Raw genomic sequence first — 17823 nt, forward strand, 5'->3', positions numbered from 1 at the left:
TGACAGCCTCCTGCTGGCTGCCCAGGCCCAGGGTCACCGAAAACAGGCCTCTGTTGCTGGGCACCCTGAAGCCACGTGGGCTCTCCCTTTCTCCCCATCTTTCCCATACCCCCTCCGGTGTACTTTTATCGTGCCAATGCTCCAGCACCCTGCGGTGAGTTGCCCTTTTGGATGTTTCTCGAACTTCAAAAATATCCATGAAAGTACCTTTTAAATGATGGACAGGTGTGCCTCGGGTCACAATGGTGTTTGGGGGGGTGTCTGCAGCTGGGGGCAAGGACAGAAGAGTGACCAGGAAGGAGCCACAGTAGGAGGCGGGAGAAGAGGAAACAGAAATTCCAGTTGGACTTTCTGACAGCCTCTGGAAAGGAAGCTTAGAAAGGGATCTTGGAAGGAGGGGAGGGGAGAGGGGAAACAAGTTGGGGCCCCCACCCCACCATTTGATTTATAATTTCCCTTTCATATGGGCCCTCCAGAAAAAACTAATTTGAAAAATTTTAAGACAAGAAAAAGAGGTGGATGTCCTATAGTCCCTCGGACCTTCGGTGGGGTAAAAACTGGGGGTGGGAGATGAGAGTGGGGACTTGGGAGGAGGCAGCCTCTGGGGAGTAGTTTGTTCCACGTGGTTTTGAAGGCTTGGCTGAACCATCCGATTCCCTTCTCCTTCCAGAAAGAAGATTCGGTTATAATGCGCAGTGCTCCTTTATTCTCTTTCCCCAACACGGAGTTCCACCTCGCGTTCCTGAGCTCTTCCGGGTCTGCATGCACGTTTCAGGAGGACTGGTGGCCAGGGTGGGATCCGACTGCATGCACGCGGCTCCCTGCACTCGCGCGCACACTCGCGCGCAGACTTACAGTGAGCGTCTGCAGGAAGAGGGGCCTGCGCGTCAGCTCTGCGTTAAAGACGGGAAGCTGCCCGGTTTACCAAAGTCAAATGTAAGTGACAATTCCCCTCTCCAGCAAGGTGGACTTCCAGAAGTCCCTTTGTATCTCGGCAGCTCATTTAATGTTATTTATGCATTTTGTGCAAGGAATTGTGGGATTTTCCCCCCACGGTAAACAATATGGAAATGTTAAAAAAAAAAAAAAAAAGCACCCTTCCAGCGCTTGTCCCCGTTCGCATGTGGGCAACCCGGCGGGACTATCACGGGCGTTTCTCAGATCGCCGAGAAGCGGCGGGGAAAACGCGAGCGCGCGCGCGCGCGCGCGCAGAGGACGCGGCGGCGGTCTCGCGGGTCCGGGCTCCGCTCCCGGAGCGCAGGGACGCGGCCCCTTTAACGGGGGGGCGGGGCGGCGGGCGGCCGCTGTCACTGAACCGGTCACGTGGGCGCGCGGTGCCGCGACCATTGGCTCGAGGCACGTGTCCAGGAGACCGGCCCGCGACGTCACTCGAGGGGTCTCGGTTAAAAATAAGAACAAAAATCCAGAGTCCGAGTGTCTCGGGTTGCGCCGAGTGGCCTGGAAATTTCCTGGCCGCGCGGAGCCGAGGCGCGAGGGCGCGCGGACGGCGAGGAAACGCGGGCGGCCCAGCCCGGTCCGGCCCGGCCCGGCCCGGCCCGCCGCTCACCCATGCGACTCGGGCCGCGGGGCTCGGCGGGGCTCGGCGGGGGCGCCCCGGCCCGCTGCGGGGCGGCGGCCGCGCGCAGGGGCCCGGAGGCCGGCCGAGAGCAGCGCGGGCCCGCGGGCTTCCATGTGCGTGCTGGCGGCGGCGGGCGCGCTGACCGCTCGCGCCCCGCACCCTAGAGGGCCGGCTGGGGCGCGCGGGCGGGGGCGGCCGGGCGGCGGCGGCGGCGGCGGCGTTGGCCCGAGCGGGCCCCGGCGGGCGTGAGCGCGGGCGAGCGCGCTGCCTGCATGCGCGGAGCTCCAGCCCCGGGCGGCCGGGCGGCGACGGCGCCGGAGCCGGAGGCAGCCGGAGGCAGCCGGACGTGGAGAGGCGCGCGGAGCCCCGAGGCGCCCCGGGTCCGCGCCGGACCCTTGTGACCGTCTAGCGCCTGGGTGCGCTGCGAAGACTCGGACCAGACTGTGTTGAATCTCCCGGCGTCTGGGCGCGGGGCGACTCTTGGTATTTTCTAACTCAACTCGTGGATCAGAACGTGGCTTCGGCTCTGAGCGCGGCTGGCGACGTGTAGGACCCCAGCCCTGGCTGCGACCGCCGCGCTTGCCCTCGGGAGAGTCGGCGGGGAAGGGACACCGGCTGGCTGCGGGAGTCTCCGCGTGCGGAGCGGAGGAGCGGAAGGCTGACTGGAGGTTCTCCCCGGAGAGCCGACTCGGGATTTGTTGCGAGCAGCATGGAGGAGAATGACCCCAAGCCTAGCGAAGCGGCGGCGGCGGCGGCGGCGGAGGGGCAGCGGCCGCCGGAATGCAGCCCCAGCGGCGGCGCCGGCAGCACGGGCGACGCGGACACTGGCCGCCGGCGGGCTCTGATGCTGCCTGCGGTCCTGCAGGCGCCGGGAAACCACCAGCACCCACACCGCATCACCAACTTCTTCATCGACAACATCCTGCGGCCCGAGTTTGGCCGGAGAAAGGACGCGGGGACTTGCTGTCCCGGCGCCGGAGGAGGCAGAGGCGCTGGGGCAGGCGGCGAAGGCGGCGTGGAGGGAGGCGGCGGCGCGGAGCAGCTCCTGGGGTCGGGCCGGGAGCCCCGGCAGAACGCGCCCGGGGCGCCCGGGTCGGGCGGGCCGCTGCCCGGCGGTGGCGGTAGCGACTCTCCGGGTGACGGCGAAGGCGGCTCCAAGGCGCTCTCACTGCACAGCGGCGCCAAGAAAGGCGGAGACCCCGGGGTTCCCCTGGACGGGGCGCTCAAGGCCCGCGGCTTGGGCGGCGGCGACCTGTCGGTGAGCTCAGACTCGGACAGTTCACAGGCCAGCGCCAATCTGGGCGCCCAGCCCATGCTCTGGCCGGCTTGGGTCTACTGCACGCGCTACTCGGACCGACCTTCTTCAGGTGAGCCCTGGGGACCTGGGACCCGTGCCCCGGCCCGCTGTGGGGAGGCCCGCGGGGTTGCGGGGGCAGCGCTGGGGCGGGAACTTACCGGGAGGAAAAAGACACGAGCATCCCTCGCTCCCAACACAAAGACGCGCACACAGCGACATTGTGTGCGGCCGACGCTGACCTGGGCCGCGGCCGGGCGGAGATGGGCAGGGTTGATTCACTCGGGGCTACAGACTTTCTAGAACGGCGAAAAGTACCAGGACCTCCGTTCTCCCTTGCCTTTGGGGGCCTCTCCTAGCCCCTAGCCCATCCCTGCCCTGGCCGGAGTTTATTTGGTGGGAACGGGGATAGCTGGAAAACAGGCCAGGAAGCGCACACCCTCGCTTGTTCTTCCAACTCGGTCCAGACCCGGACCCACACCCAGCCCGCCCGGAGACCTAGACTCATGCTTCCGCCCCAGTTTCCCAGAGGTGTCCGGGGAAGAAAGCGAGGCTCGCTGCTCGTCCTCAGCTGGGGTTGACCAGGGGCCGGTGGAGGGATCCGCAGAGGGAAGGATAGGAGGTGGAGGGGCCCTTCGCCCTGTGCCTCGTTTTATTTGCCAAGAGGTGCGCACACAGCTTGGAGGAGGGAGGCCTGCTGTCCCCAGATAGACTGGACTTTTACCGAGCTTTCCTGGGTAGGAAAGGAGCAGATTTCAGAGGAAGTGCGCGGGGGAGCCGGCGAGGGTGTGCAGAGCTTCTGGGCGTCTTTTTCATAGACCCGGGATTTTTAAAAGCTGAGTCCCCGTCCCCAGAGAAGCATGAGCTGCAGTAAATGCGGGTCTGCGGCTGCGAACCGCCATTAGGCGCAGACTCCGTTTGTCCCCGAGCTGGCCGCGCAGACCGGACTCCCCTGTCCCCCGAACCCTCAACTGTTTTTGCGGGGGTCGTTTACACAGTTCACAGCGCAACTAAGTCACCCCCTCGTTGCCTGCCCGCAGAAACGATCTGTGTGTATCTCTGATGAAACCCCAATTTCTCCAGCTAGATCTGAAATTTGCTCCATTGTTCTCGCCTCTCTCCTTTGTTAATATTTAATTAACATATAGGCTCACAATGCGGCCGGCGAGGAGCCTGCCCGGCTTTGTGCGGCGCGGGAGTCGCGGCCGCGCCAGGCCCCAGAGGCCAGAGGAAGCCCGAAGTCGGGCCTGGCTCAGTGGCTGGTCTTCCTGGATTAAAAAAAAAAAAAAAAAATCCTCGTAAGATAAGATGTGTGTTTCCGGACGTTTAAGAAACCAGCGACGCAGAGTTTGTTTTGTTTTGTTTTTTTGCGGAGGTTTGGTCTTTCTGAGACTCCTTAAGTATTTGCATTTTGAACGAAAGTCAAGAAGGAAAAGGAAGTGAAATCTCTGATTTTAGGGAGATTTCCTTTCCATAAAGTGGCCCGGGGCTTTTGTGGGCTGATTGGCGTGTGCGAGCGCCCCGGGACCGGGGGAGTTTGAGGGTGGGGACGGCGGGCCGGCGGCACCAGGCGAGGCCGCGGTGGGGGCCTCCGCCGGGCCTGTCGAGGCCTCGCAGGGCCGCCCCCTGCCCGCCTCGCGCGGCACTCCCGGGCCGTGGGCAGCCGCCCCGAATCCGCACCCTCCGGGAAAAAGCCAGGCTGGGCAGCCGAGGAGCCGGCGACCTCGGCGTGTGAGCGAGTGTGTGTGCGGTGGGGGCGGGGGGCGCAGTGAGCCTGGGTGGGTGTGCGCGTGAGTGTGCTTCCAATCTTGAAGGCCCGGGGCTTGAGCCCAACAGTCTGGTGCCTCCTCTCCATCGGCCCGGCCCTCGTTTCCCCGTGGGCGGAGGAGGGGGTTCCTGGGGCCTCCTGGATCTTCGGAGGGCCCCAGATCCCTAGCTAGGGAAGGCCCAGGTGATGATCCACCTTCCTGGTCCGAGTGCCCCCCGGGGCCTCACCCGGCAGAGTCCGGTTGGGCGAGGGGCGGGGACCTGGGTGCTCCGGCTGCCCGAGGTCTAGCCTTCTCCAGTCTCTCAGTCAGGGCTCCTCGGAAGAAGCAGGAGCCAGCCCCCAGCATGACTTCACACACTTCACAGATTAAGACCCCCAGACCTGCAGCCACCACCCCTTCCTGCAAAGGCCTCTTCCCTCCCTGAACCCCTCGCCCCCTCTGACCTTCGGAAACCCGGAAAAAGACACTTTCTCAGGCCCTTTCCGACGCGGGGGTCCTAGGACCCCGCAGTGCCAGTGTGCCGCACCAACCTCACGTCCTGTGGGGCGGTCCATCCGGGGAGAGCGTGGGGGTGAGACGTGTGAACCTTCTGCCCAAGGTCAGCGGGGTCCCCTGAGGCCTCCTCAGCTCCTGGGCTGGCAGCGTGTCCCCTCTGCCGAACAGGGGACCGCGGGACACCTGGTGGGGTGAAGGGTGGGAAGCTCCTGCTCCTTCCCCTTAAAGGAAAGGGTGACGGTGCGCCCACAGGGCCGGCTGGGGGAGGCAGACCCCTCCTGTTCTCAGCGCCCACCTGACGCTGGCTCCCACAGCCCCCGGACCTGTGGGGAGTCCCCCCTGCACCGGGGGTCTCTCCCTGCTACTCTGACTGCCCCACCCCCTCCTCCAGTCTGTCCCTCTCATCTGTCTCCCCACAGCCACCCCATCCTGTCCCCATTCATGGACAGAACCTCAGAAAGGACTCAAAAAGGCCTGGCCTCAGAGTTTGGGGTTTTGCTGTCCTGATCTTTCCGCTAAGCCTGCCCTTTACCCCCAAGCTCACTGCTCCGGCAGACTTCCCGGCCCCCTCCCCGCCCACCCCCTCCATGAGAGCTCTGCCCAGTCCCACCTCAAACGCAGCCCTGCTTTCCTCTGGGTCCGCCACCGGGCCAGGGCAGCCTCCCGTGCGGGGTGGTGACCCCCGCCCCCCAGCGAGCAGGCCGCCCGGAAGCCCTCCTAACCGCGCTCTCTGTGTCCACCGCGCCTGCCCAGGTCCCAGGTCTCGCAAACCAAAGAAGAAGAACCCCAACAAGGAGGACAAGAGGCCCCGCACGGCCTTCACGGCGGAGCAGCTGCAGCGGCTCAAGGCCGAGTTCCAGACCAACAGGTACCTGACGGAGCAGCGGCGCCAGAGCCTGGCGCAGGAGCTCAGCCTCAACGAGTCGCAGATCAAGATCTGGTTCCAGAACAAGCGTGCCAAGATCAAGAAGGCCACGGGCAGCAAGAACACGCTGGCCGTGCACCTCATGGCGCAGGGCCTGTACAACCACTCCACCACCGCCAAGGAGGGCAAGTCGGACAGCGAGTAGGGTGGGCGGGCGCCACGTCCCGGCCCGCCCAGGCTAAACGATGCAATAATTTAAAATCAGAAATCAAGGGCCAGTGCGTAAAGATTATACCAGCATTAATAGTGAAGATATCGTGTATTAGCTATGGTTCTGCAATATTCTATGTATATATAATTTACAGGAGGTGTAAAATCCAAAATATCTGACTATAAAATATTTTTTGATTTTTTTATGTTTATGAGATTATGCTAATTTTATGTTGGTAATTTTTTTTTTGTTTTTTGCAAAGGGGGCTACTTAGGGTTTCATCTTTTTTAATCCCCTAAGTTCCATTATGGGACATCGGACACTTTTTTTTTTAATTTCAAAAGATGAAAAAATTAAAACAACTTGCTGAAGTCCAAAGATTTTTATTGCTGCATTTCACACGACTGTGAACCGAATAAATAGCTCCTACTTGGTCTATGACTTCTGCCACTTTGTTTGTGTGGGCTTGGTGAGGCCAGCAGGAGGGTCCGCGTGCCCAGGCCTGCCACCGCCATCGCAGGGAAAGGGCCCCGGTGGGTGGCCGTGGCTGGGCCTCCGTCTGGTGCCCTGCACCCCAGGGCTGCTCCGGCCAGGCCCACGCCAGCCCCCTCCTCCCCTCTTCCTGCCTTCCCTCCCTGTCTCCTCCTCTCCAAGGCCTGGCCCGTGCCTCCCTGCATCCTTCTGTCTGCATCTGCGTTGTTGTCCCCTGTCCAGCCGCCTGCCTCCAGCGCCGGAGTGTCCCACCTCCGGCACTGCTCCGGGGCTCTGGGCGCCAGTGGCTGGAGGCCCACAGGCTTTGGGGCCGCCCTGTCCCCCCAGACCTGGGCCCAGAAGCTCCCCTGCGGCTCCATCAGCTGCCCAGGCGGTGCCCGGGGGCCCCCAGAAACGCAGCTGAGGTCCGCTGTGTATGCCTCGGGGGCTGCAGAGACCTGGAGAAGGAGCTGGCAGTTCCCGTCTTTCCTTTTTCTTTTTCTTCACTTTATTTTCTTTTTTCTAAAGTGGCCGCTTCTGCTATAGAGAGCATTCTTTCATGGTAAATATGTGTGTGCATGTGTACATATATCTACGTGTGTGCTCATATAAACACACAAACGCAGACTTGTAAGAGTCCACAGTTCTAGAACATGTGGCTACCTTGACTTTTAAAGGAACTCAGAATTCTCCAGGATCTAGAGGAAAGAAGAAAATGTGTAAATAATCGTTTCTTATCACTTTTTGTCTTTTCTTGTTTTTTTTTTAAATATACATTTTATTTTTTGAAGTGTGGTACAGTGTAAATGAAATATATTCAATATATCCCCACCAAGTACATATATATAAACAAACACATTATCTATATCTGTAGCTCCGCACTGTCTTCTGTTTATTGTATGGAAAAAGAATTGTGTCCAAATGTCCGTCTGTGCCCCGGGCCCTGCCCCGAGGACTGAGGGTGAACTTCTCTCTTTGCCTTAAACCTCTTTATTTCACTGCGATAATAGTTTCACTTTGTACATATTAGCGTAAACCTTTTTTTTTTTAAGAAAAAAAACTATAAAAGCAAAAGTTGTAATTTAAAATTCTGTGAATAACCATCTGCTGCTTAGGAAACTCAATGAAATGATATGCCTTTTTAGCAGGAAGCAAAGTTTTGGGGTTTTTATTTTTTTATTTTTATTTTTTAGTTTATTACACATGTGCATTTTACAGTTCCAGTAGCAAATATTTATAATCTTATAAGAAATGAATGTTTCTATTTACGACTGTGGTTATCAAAATTGTGAACATTCCCCCTGCATTTTTGTGTGTTGAAATTCTTGAAAGTTACATTAAATAAAAAAAAAACCACTTTATTGTAAAATATCAGTTGTCCAAGGTGGAACGAGTAGGTTTTTTTTAAGTGTGTTTCTGAGCTCGGCTGAGCTGCCGCGGCCGGCCTCGGCACTCAGGTGCTCAGGTCTTTCCCTCCAAGGCCGGCGTGCACATGCCTACCTTTGTAGCCAGAGGCATCATTTTTTTTTAAATAATGAAGACACTTTGGATGTTTCCTGTATGAGTACAGAACAACCAAAGGAATTTAAGTACACATTTCTTTACCAGAAGGAAGTGTTCCAAAGTTCGGTGCTTTTTCTTTGAATAAGTATTTAAAATCCTGCAGAACGCAACAGGTCTCCGTGCTCCCGAGCTGGACAGAGGCACTCAGCCCCTGGGGAGAGGAGCTGTCCCTTGACCTGAGACAAAGAGGCTCCTCTCTTTTATGTTGGGTTGTTGTCTTTTCCCCAGAGCAGAGGACATGGACGGATGGACGGACGGACGGCATCCCAAGGCAGAGGCAGGGAAAGGACTGGAAGTGGATGGGATTTTTGACCTCGGGACCTCAACTCACCTGGCCTCAGAGGACAGCTGACGTGGCCCTGTGAACCCAACTGCTCTATTTCCAAACCCTCTTGGTTACAGTTTTCTTCTCCCAGGAAAAGAAGCTCGGAGACTAGAGAGGATTGTCTGTTCCCAAGGCGACCTTTTAGGCATTTCCGTTCCTCACTGGCTTCCCAAAGGGAAGTACGCTGGGCCTCAGGGCAGGAGCTGAGCTGCTTCCGGGTTTTGCAAAGACATGTTCTGGGGTCTCGCTGCAGAGACTCCTGAGCCTGGTCCCATTGCCTGGTCCCAGGAGCATTAATGGAGTGGGATTACGTCTTTCTTAGCCACCACCCTGGCCCTGCACAGATCTAGGGGTTCCTAAAGACAAAACAAAACCACACTAGCCCAACTTGTATTACCTGATTGGCCTCTCCTTCCTTTTAATAAAAAGATCACATAGCAACATTCAGCAATCATTTTTAGCTTTTGTCTTTCATCCCGTTGGCAAATCATAGCGCTGTTAAGGGGCAATGTATGGTTTTGTAAGGTAATGAGCTCCTCATCCTCAGAGGTGTGCGAGCAGACACTAGGCCTACAGTGGCATAAGGTTTTGGTTTTTTTTGCTTTCCCCCCCCCTTCCAGTAGGAAATTGGACTAAAGGAACTCTCAGACCTTCCAAACAGTGAGATTCTGGTTTTGCTCCTATGTTTATTACATGTTTTTAAATTCTCTCATAACTCATGGAGAGCCACTTCGGCGCACACCAGCCACTTTCACCAGGAGCTGGGCTTCCCAGGTGGCACAGTGGTAAATAATCTGCCTGCCAATGCAGGACACACAAGAGACACGGGTTCCATCCCTGGGTGGGGAAGATCCCTTGGAGAAGGAAATGCCAACCCACTCCAGTATTCTTGCCTGGAGAATCCCATGGACAGAGGAGCCTGGCAGGCTACAGGCCATGGGGTCGCAAAGAGCTGGACACGACAGAGCAACTGAGCGCAGACAGTGGAGACCAGAGTCAGGCTGCAGGGCAGGGGATACCCCTTTGTGAAGTCCGGCCGCCACTGAGTTCCACCTGGGCACCCCCAGCTCTGCCCAGCTCTGATCTGGACCCAGACTGCAGTACCGGTAACACCCCACCTGGACCCCACCAGACTGTTACCCCCACAACAGGCAGGTTTCCTAAATGTTCTTGGAGGAAAGCTCCTTTAAGAAGGAAGTCCTTTCTGCTTGCAGCTGCACAGACCCCACCCTCCGGCTTGGCTGTGTCCCCAGGCCTCCTTAGCTGGGAAGAGACTAGGCTAAGGCCTGGGAGCTGAGCGGGGAAGGTCGCAGCACCCCCAGGCCAGTGGAACATGCTCCCCCAAAGGTGCAGGATGATAGACCCAGCAAGATTCCTTAGTGCTTAGCCTCTCCTCCAGCTGCCCAATGGGGCTGAATAAGTGAGCCCCGAACCCTTAGGCTGGAGTCAGAATCCGAGGGTCAACACCCTCTCTGCAAAGGTCCCAGGAAGTGGACCGCCAAGGGCTTTCTTTAGGGGGCAAAAGCGGGGGCGCCACCAGTCTGATCTCCAAAAGGTTCCATCCTTTCTGTTTCCCCTTGAGTGAAAAGGGCAAATCGCTGGGGTCTCTGGACCACTTGGCACAGGTGTGCCCGGCGTGCAGCGGGCACAGCAAACGTCACACACTATATATGCAAATACGCCAGCCAGCCACGTGGGGCCTGCCAGAAAGCCGTGTTTGCTCGCTCTGTCTCCGCTAAAAGTCATTCTGTCTCCCGCTGGTTTAATATCCGACCTCTCCGGTCTCTGCCCGCCCGGGGAAGCTCCCCAAGAGCCCCCACGAAGGTCCTGGCTCTGCTGAAACCTGCCGCTTGCCAGGCCGAGCCGCCATGCCCTGGGAGATTAATAGCGACTGGCGCCCAAGGCCTCCGGGGGAGACCGACCCCCCCCACGCCGCCTCCAGGCACGCACTGCAGCCCCGCGCAGGACCTCCGGGTGGGGACCCCATTTCCGCGCGTGCTTCTCTCTCCTATCAGGGCCGAGGGCGAGGCCTCTGGCTTCAAGAGTAGGCGGGCGGGGTGGGCTGGGTGGTGGGCGAGGGGCGGCCGCAGGCAGGCCTGGCGCTGTGCCGAGTCCCTCGACCTCGTGGGCCGCCCTTTGCGGGGGAGACCCACGCGCCCGCAGTGCCTGCTCCCTGACCACCAGGGCACAGTGAGCCGGGCTGCGCAAGCCCGGTAGACGGTTCATATTTTCATTATTAATCTCATACAGTTCATTCTGTTTATGCTCCCCGCCCACAGCAAATAAAAAGCCATTCTCGAAATCGCCTGACATGTAATAATAGTCATTAAAGTGACTCCTCATTATGAGATTTAATTGAGTGGTCCGCCGCACACCCAGCCTGGCTGGTGAGGCTGAGGAGGACCGTGTTATTATTACTGTTGTTGTTGTTGTTAGCCTCCTGCTTAGCCATCTGGGTGACTGACCACCTCGTCATCTTAGGCCAGCACAGAGGTGGTGGGGAGCCCCAAGAGTCTCTGAAACAGGTGTGGCCCAGCTTGCTGCCCTGCCGACCCGGGCCCCAGCCCTTGCCAGGCCTCGGCAACGCCTCTGGGCGGAGGGAGGGAGTCCCCAGGCCCCCTAGGCTCTCCGCATCCAGGGGGAACGCTAGGACCAGAGCCCTGGACGCCCCACTGGCGGTCCCTCCCCACCCCTCCTTCCAGGGCCGAGTCCAGAGCTTTGCCCAGAACAAAGAGTGGCAGAGACCTGCCTCCTCGGCCGCCTTTTCGCCCCCTCGGGCTGGAAGGCTCCCAGGGAGCCCCCCACCCCCAGCCCAGTCTCCCGGAGACGGAGACACCTGGGGAGGGAAGAAGAGCACGGGGCCTCAGTGGACCGCGTCCGCGGAGGAGGCCCGAGTGGGGACCGCGGCCGGGAGGGGCCCGCCCCCGTCCAGGGTCCTCCGTGGGGCCGAGGGCTGGTGGGGGTCACTGCGCGCGCGGACCGTCTGGTGGGCTGGGCCGGGCGAGCGCGCGGCCCCATCTGTCGCGCTGAGAAACTTGGCCGCGCGATCCGAGCGCGCGGCCCGCGCCTTTCAGCCGGCGCGTTCGGGGTTCACTCCTCCCGCCAAGTCCTTTGTCTGCGAGAGGACTGTCAGGCTCTGCGCCGGGCTTTGCCCTCCGCCTCCCCTGGCCCTACCCGCTCCGCTAACTGCCCTTTCTCCCCTCCTCCCCGCTTTTCTCTCCTCTCTGGATGGGTAATCACAGGCTCCAGCTGCCAGGCGTGCCGAGAGGAGTTGCTGCCCGGTTCGGGGGTCTGCCGCCCCTCCCGGCCCCTCCAACTTCGCCAGGACTCCGGCTCCCGGCTCTCGGCCTCAGGGAGCCGCCGCACCGGTCCATCCGACTTTCCCTTTTAGGCCACAAATTTCTCCGGAGGATTTTGACTCACACTCCCCACCAACAAAATGTGAATCCGGAAAGCTGGCGTTTCTTTGGATTCAGGCAGCTGGGGGACACGGCAGGGTCAACAGACTTTTGCAGAATTTACTGCTGTGGAGGCCAGTTCCACACCTCTGTTCCTGTGGGAAAGGTGCCCGGATAAGTAACTCAGAGGCTGTCAGTTTTAAGTCTCAGATTGTGCCCCTGCCCTCAGTGCCAAAACACCTGGGTTCAATCGGGCCGATTTCAGTCTCTAGGAGGAACGGCTGACATGCTGATCTCCAAACACCTGTTTGTTGGGGCTTCCCTGGTGGCTCAGTGGTAAAGAATCTGCCCGCCAGTGCAGGAGTCACAATAGATGCAGGTTCGATCCCTGGGTCAGGAAGATCTTCCTGGAACAGGAAATGGCTACCCACTCTGGTATTCTTGCCTGGAGAATCCCATGGACAGACGAGCCTGGTGGGCTGCAGTCCACAGGGTGGCAAAGAGTCGGACACGACTTAGCGACTGAGCAACAGCAAATTTGCTTGGCGCGAGACTGAAGCCTGCTAAGAAAGCATTCGGCTGAGCTCTCCATCGTGTGCAGGCTCAGCGTATGAAGTTCCATATTTTTCATGCAAATACTTATACAACTGCACTTCTCCCTGAAAGAAAGTTGGGGCAAGGAAAGGGCTGAGTTTTGTGAACAGGCAGTCCTGTGCCCCGAAGCCCAATCATTCATGTCTCAGGCAGAAAAGAACTGCTACCTAAAGTCACACTCTCCTTCTTTAGGGGAAACTGGCCAGGCCAGCCCAGGGCCTGATTTTGGTAAAGCCGCCTGCATAGTGTCCACTTCTGCCATCGCAGGCGGCCTCTGTATAGTGGTTGAGGGGAAGGGGGAAATGATGAAATATTCCCATGGCTGTGAAGAGTGGGGACATGACTGAGCGACTTCACTTTCACTTTTCCCTTTCATGCACTGGAGAAGGAAATGGCAACCCACTCCAGTATTCTTGCCTGGAGAATCCCAGGGATGGCGGAGCCTGGTGGGCTGCCGTCTATGGGGTCGCACAGAGTCGGACACGACTGAAGCGACTTAGCAGCAGTAGCAGCAGTGAAGAGTGGGACAGTGATGGGAGCCCTCCTACTAGAGAGCCTCGGGACTCCTGGTAGCACTTTCTAGAATCAGGAGTCCCTTCTCCTTCCAAACACTGCTAGGTGTGCCCTTTGTGATCACAGGGCTCAGACACATAGGCATGCCCATTCACATCAGGCTCTTTTCCCGAGGTTTTCCCCACAAAAATGAGCAAGACGCTGTGATTTGAGTTCCCACACACGCTCAGCAACCTCACACACCACTCCCCTCTCCATTCCAACGGATGATTGATGATTACCGTGCGGAGCGGAGAGCCGCAGTCACCATGAGACAGCGGTGGACTTGGCGCCTAGGAGGAGGGCATCCAACGAGCCAGGGGGCTGGGAGGAGGCCTGGGAGTCCCCCCGCCCCGCACCCCGCCCCACCCTCGCATCACAGCCGCCCCAACCACCGCTCCTCCTCCTCCGAGAGCCAGCCTCCTGCTCCTGGCCCGATGAGCTATTTTGTCTAGATAGTGAAGGGTCTAAGTACCCCCTTTGAAATTAATTGCTGTTCCTATAGCTAAAAGCATAACAGGCTTTGATTACATGCTAACCAGAATGAAACATAATCCTGAGCTAATTATGTGGAGATAATTTTATAATTATATCATTCATTTGAAGAAGTGATATGTTGTTAACCTCCCATTTCAACAAGATTGATGATTTAAAATAAAGATGGCTCTAAATTTGGACCTTTAAAAAAAAAACGTATCAGGGTTGCCTCTTGGTTTTCCACACATGCAGAAAGTGAGTTCCAGCTCAGTCTAGCTACCGTTTATACCTGCCTGCACCCCTACCCAGAAGGAGTGGGGGGCCCTGGGAGACCTCGGACAAAGGGGTCTGTCCGAGGAGGAGAGGTGGCCCAGGGCCAATCTGCTCTCAAAGGCTCAGGAAGCCCATCTGCATTTCTATTCTGTCCGGTTGGCTTGTGGAAGTAAGACCCAAAGACTGGCGACCCGGAGAGTGCAGGGTCCCCGAGACACTCCTGCGGGGGTGTGAGCAGAGCCTGGAGGCCTGGGGTGAAGGTCAAACGCCAGCCACGCCTGCAGGGGCTTCACTTCCTCCCCCAGGACCGAGGCCTAGCCAGGCTTCCCTCCCCCGGCCCGCCCCCCCAACAGGCCGCCTGGGAGGCCCTGGTGGCCCTGGGCGGGGAGGTATTAGGAGGTGCCCCCCCCCCCACACGTCAAGGCCTGTCCTGCAGTCAGGCTCGCCTTCCCAGCAGTTCCGGGGGATTCACCAAGGGCTAGAGGGCCAGAACTTGGCATCTGGATGCAGAGTTCAACTCTGATTCCTTTAAGGTGGTCAGAGGTCAGCCAGACATGGCCCTTTTGGGTACTGAGAGTGCCCTCGAATGTTTTTTGGTTTTTTGGTGATTGCACAGGACCGACCTCACAGTGGGTGACTCCTGGGTGACATGTCAGCTCGGTCGCCGAGAGCAAGGCAGCTTTTACTCAGCAAAGGGAGCGCCCCGTGTGGATTTCAAGCCCCAGGGGAACAGAACCAGCTCGGGGAGAATGAATGTAACACAGACCCGCAGAGGCACAAGCCAGTGGCCCCGGACGCCACTCACGGGCGTCACAATGGCTTTTGCGCCCAGCTCAGATCAGGCCCGGTGGGTGCACATTTCCACGCAGGTGAGGGCGTCTGGGGTAAACCCAGGGCTGGGGCACCACGAGGTGTGCGGCTCCCTCCCTCCCCCACAGGGGTATTTCATTCGCACCTTTTTTCTTTTTTTTAAATGCTTCCTAGTCAAACTTGAATATGCAATGAGGCGCCGGAGCTTTGTGGCGGAAATATAATTAAACTGGTGGAAGATGTAAAAGATGAAGACTGAGGATGACATCAGGCCGATTTCACACTTGGCAGTCGGATAGCTGGGCCCAAGCCGCGCTCTCGCCACGCAAGGCAGATCAAAGTGCCGTGCCATCGCTCCAAAGGGGAAAGGGGCCTTAAGTATGCTAATCCCCAGGACAAATATATTTTAATCTTGTTAGAATACAAGTTAATGCCGCAGCTCAGTGGCTGAACTTGGTCAGACTGTAGAGATCCATTTTTATTTTAGCTATGAATGAGGTAGACCTCCTGGTTTATTCATAGGTAGTAAACAGTACATTTACAAAACGAACCCCTCTTCGGGCCCACCTTGAGCTTTCTTTGTCGGGAGGGCGGGGAAATTCCGGAGGCTCCCAGATGGAGGTGGGATGATCCCTGATAACCGTTCAGCTCTCCCGTCCCTCTCTGTGTCTGCACCAGAGCCTCCTGCCCAGGAAAGGAACTCAGCTCATTTGGCAGAGAAGAAACAGGGAGACTCTGGAATTAATTAAAAGATTCTCCAAAGCAATGTGTTTCCCTTTAGGCCTGAGGTCTGACAACCAAACCAATTCCTTTCCATCAGCCCTCTCCCTTTAATTTTTACAACGTCAATTTTCATTACTATTAATTATGCGCCGAGCTCCGACTGTACATGCGGTACTGCCCTGGTTAGCAGCAAGTCTGCAGGTTCCTGGCTGCCTAACTTGCAGTTCTGCTCGACGTCTGAGCTGTGCAGGAGGGCGTATGTAAGGCATTCGGCGGGGTGAGAAGGAGGGGTGTCAGCCTGCAGGGCCGCCTCAAATAAAACCATCGTGGTAAAAACTTGGAGATGATCACAGGCGTATCTGTGCCTCTGACTGTGTGTGTGAGACAGAGAGAGCTTGAGCACTGGCCGGTGAGCCCACTGCGAGGTCACAGAAGGTTAAACTTCCCCCACAGAACCTGCCTGCTAGGCATTGCCGGTGGCAGCCATCTGCAAGGCAATCTCTGTCTTTCTGCTCCAGTGTCTGTTAGAATCCCCTCTGCCTTGGGCATAAAACCTGATTCACGCTGAAGCTCGCCTTGCATCCTTGCATTTGGAAGACCCTCATTGGCCCTCCGGACCCCAGCGGAGGCAGCTGGCCGCCGACTGGGGCAGGGGCAGCCTCCACCCCTCAAACTGCCCCCTGGTTTCCAGGACTAAGGAATGTCCCTCTCCGCTGCGATTCTCTCCAGGCTCCTTCAAGATAGGAGGCGAGGGGCACGCACTGCAGCTACTATAAGCCCACAGCTGGTACGTGGTGGGAACAGCACCGTGGCCAGCAGCCACGGGCTCCCAGGGAGACCCTTCCGAGCACCTCCCCTCCCATCTCTCTCAGCTCCTGTGTGCTTGTCCTTCGGCCAATGGCTTCCTTAGGAGACATCCCAGCTCTTCCTTTGGGTTTCCTGTCCCAGCAGTCAGGTTACCTGGCCTTTTGGTCCACTGTGTCTTTCTCTCTTAAATCATGACTGTACCTAGTGCTTGCTGGAAAGAAAGTGTTAGTTACTCAGTCGTGTCTGACTCTTGCGACCCCATGGACTGTAACCTGCCAGGCTCCTCTGTCCATGGGATTCTCCAGGCAAGAATACTGGAGTGGGTTGCCAGGCCCTCCTCCAGGGGATCTTCCCAATCCAGGGATGCAACCTGGGTCTCCCGCACTGCAGGTGGATTCTTTGTACTGTCTGAGCCACCAGGGAAGCCCTTGTGCTTGCTGAGGTCCCTCTCAGGGCCTGGCTTCCTGTGGCTGCCCCAACCAAGCATCGCAAACTGGGGGCTTTTGTCTCAGTCCTGGAGGATGGACGTCAGGAGTCGGTGTCAGGGGCCAGCAGGGCTGCTCCCTCCTGAGGTTCCAGGACAGTCTGTCCTTCACCTCTGCCAGCCTCGGTACATCAGCCCCTGGTGTCCTTGGCTTGTGGGCACACACGGTCTTTTCCCCATGTGCCGGTCTGTGTCCAGACCCCCCTTTTACAAAGACACCAGTGACATCGGATTGAGGGCCCACCCTAATTCAGCATGACGTCACCTTCACATCCATCTGCAAAGGTGCTATTTTCAAAAAAGGTCACGTTCACAGTGACTCTGGATGGGGGGACACTCTTCAGCCCAGTCCAGCCAGTACTCCACAAGTAACCTGTATTCTCTTAAACCATCTCCCAGTAAAGCCCCTGCAGCGGACTCCGTTTTTCCCACCCTGGAAGGGCCGGGAGACTGAGCCGTGGAACGCTCCCTGGCGGCGAGCACGAGGTGGGCCTGGGTGAGTCCTTGTCCTCCAGTCACTGGCCCTCAGCTTCCTCTGTTGGTCCGTGGTATCTGTGACATAGCCCCCCGACTTTAGCATCCGTGTAACCCAGCGAGACGCTGTCCCTCCCGTAAAACAATCCATGCAAAGGCGCTTGGTCCCCCGTGGGTGCTGCACTATGCTGCTGTTGAGTCACTCGGTCGTGTCTGACTCTCTGCAACCCCGGAGACCATGGGCTCCTCTGTCCACGGGATTCTCCAGGCAAGAATACAGGAGTGAGTTTCCATCCCCTTGTCCAGGGCGTAGCACGTAGTTATCCTGTTGAGAGTGTTCCTTTCCCCTCTCAGCCTCCGTCTCCTCCTCTGAAACCTGGAGGGAAGGGAGCAGAGAAGACGCCTGCAGGAGGCCTTCAGGATGGTGCCCGGAGCGAGGGGATGACATGCAGGGTCCTGATGGAGACGTCGAGGGGGTCCTGCAGGGGGCCCTGCGGTGTGGGGTCCCAGTGGGCACCCACTGGGTGCCCAGGACCCCTGTTAACATGGAGCTGTTATCACAGCTGATGTTTCTACCATCTTGCCAACTCCCAGGAGAGAGAGTCTAGTTCACTGCAGTGGGTCCACAGAGTCCGGACTGAGCCTCTCAAACCGGAAGC

General features: G+C 58.0%; 1 protein-coding gene across 1 annotated transcript; it reads left to right on the forward strand.

Moving 5' to 3' along the window:
• The first annotated feature begins 1817 nt into the window (after window positions 1–1817).
• Window positions 1818–8053, forward strand: EN2 (engrailed homeobox 2). The gene is made up of 2 exons (XM_081533206.1): window positions 1818–2946; window positions 5891–8053. Exons 1-2 carry the CDS (start codon window positions 2289–2291, stop codon window positions 6205–6207), a joined length of 975 nt encoding a protein of 324 aa, XP_081389332.1. The 5' UTR covers window positions 1818–2288; the 3' UTR covers window positions 6208–8053.
• The last annotated feature ends 9770 nt before the right edge of the window (window positions 8054–17823 follow it).

The sequence above is a fragment of the Giraffa tippelskirchi genome, chromosome 10, assembly GCF_054371585.1.
Source record: "Giraffa tippelskirchi isolate mGirTip1 chromosome 10, T2T-mGirTip1v1.2.pri, whole genome shotgun sequence".
NCBI classification, from domain to species: domain Eukaryota; kingdom Metazoa; phylum Chordata; class Mammalia; order Artiodactyla; family Giraffidae; genus Giraffa; species Giraffa tippelskirchi.

What these genes read in the sequence shown, in the direction of transcription:
- EN2 (XM_081533206.1), top strand. Translation starts at nt 2,289, where the DNA reads ATGGAGGAGAATGACCCCAAGCCTAGCGAAGCGGCGGCGGCGGCGGCG. An exon ending in CTCGGACCGACCTTCTTCAG is followed by an intron (nt 2,947 to 5,890) that starts GTGAGCCCTGGG and finishes GCGCCTGCCCAG; the next exon opens with GTCCCAGGTCTCGCAAACCA.